Below are 1,522 nucleotides of genomic sequence, written 5' to 3'. Positions count from 1 at the left end.
CCCCCGTCCACATGTCACCTACTCCCCCGCTGTCCGCAAGCCCAGTTATGGCCCTCCGGGGCCAGGCCGCCTGCGCTCACCTTCACCCCGACACTTCTCCCCACCAGACCATGACAGAGGCTACCACCACCGACCCCCGTCACGCCACGGCTCTCCCCACCACGGGGGCTCTTCGTCCAGGCACGGTTCGCCACGCTCCCCTAGACACCAGTCCCCACGTTCGCCCCTCCACGGCTCGCCCAGGTCCCCTCACCGAGGCCGCTGGAGCGGACCTCCACCTGGGGACAGCCTGGAGGGCGACGGGCCTTTCTATGAGCGTGACTACGAGTACGAGCGGCACCATGAGCCCCCTGCCTATGAGCAAAGCCTCTCCCATGGCAACCCACACCCACATGGGGGGAATCCTCACCCACACCCACGCTCACCTAGGACTGCCCGCCACGGGCCCCCTCCGCCCCCTCACCCGCATCCTCGCAGGGTTCCCAATGGCTATCGCTCATCTTCACCTTCCCCACATCGGCGGGGACCACCCGGGGCGCCCCCCCACCCACACCACCGCCCACCCCATGCCCGAGGGCCCCGCAAGGGCCTGCATGAACCTTATAGTGAGACGGACGAGGATGACTGGTGCTAGCGACCACAGGGAGCGAGGGATAAGGGCAGAAGAGGAGAAGAACAGCAGCCTCCAGTGCTCTGGCCATGAACATGTAGACTTTTAACGAAGCAGAGGTGGTGGAGGAGAGGTTGGGGGGGATCGGACGTCCTCCAAACCCTCCACCTTCACCCCTTGGACTCAAAATGTGAGGAAGGGGCGGAGGGGAGGGGGGTGATGGTGCTGCAAATAGCTTTTTACACATTTTGTGTAAGACTCAAATCAGTGACAGAGCAGCAGACGGAAAAATCGATAAAGAGACAGCCAAGACAACTAGGGCAACGCCTGGGCACAGTTTACCTCTCCCTCTCTCAGTCTCAGAACTACACTTCCCTGAATTCTCCAGTAAGGCCAGGCTGCAGGAGGAAGAGAGAAGTGTGGGAACAGGAAGCGAGGGAGAAGCATGTCGTTGTTAAAAAAAAAAAGAAAAAGAAAAAAGAAAGGCCCGGGATTATCGCGGTTTACGAGGCCTAAAAGCACTTCTCCCAGACTGACACGTGATTGGTTCGTTTTGTCAGATCTGTGCTGTTTGTCGCTGGCCAGTCTGCTACTGTAAAAGCCTGAAAATGAGCTGGAACACAGAGTCCACTGCTTCGACTCTGCTCCTTAACAGATACTTTTAAAGGAAAATAAATTAATAAAAAGCCAGGACCCCCTAACCCTTACATGCCAAGCTATGCCTCCAGAAAAATCAAAATTGAACAATGAAGAACAAAATGAAACTTTACATGACAAACAATGAAAAGAAAAAAAGGGAGAACAACCACTTTATCTTTAACCTTTTCCTTTCCAAGGGACATAACCAGGAAGCTCCGCCTATACTGCAAAAACCAGCCAATCACAGCGCTGGCTGATATTTGATGAGTTTTA

The 1,522-nt window shown here is 55.5% G+C and overlaps 1 protein-coding gene across 1 annotated transcript in view; it reads left to right on the top strand.

Moving 5' to 3' along the window:
• The window catches only part of LOC137173480 (voltage-dependent P/Q-type calcium channel subunit alpha-1A-like), a 20,467-nt gene extending 19,833 nt beyond the window's left edge, over positions 1 to 634 (top strand). Inside the window, exon 6 of the mRNA XM_067578357.1 lies at positions 41 to 634. Within this exon, the coding sequence (XP_067434458.1) occupies positions 41 to 634 (594 nt within the window). The remainder of the gene's footprint in view (positions 1 to 40) is intronic.
• The last annotated feature ends 888 nt before the right edge of the window (positions 635 to 1,522 follow it).

Source organism: Thunnus thynnus, chromosome 3 (assembly GCF_963924715.1).
Source record: "Thunnus thynnus chromosome 3, fThuThy2.1, whole genome shotgun sequence".
In the NCBI taxonomy this organism is placed as follows: Eukaryota; Metazoa; Chordata; class Actinopteri; order Scombriformes; family Scombridae; genus Thunnus; species Thunnus thynnus.
The sequence above is the reverse complement of the archived record's forward strand: the minus strand, read 5'-3'. Positions and strand labels throughout refer to the sequence as shown.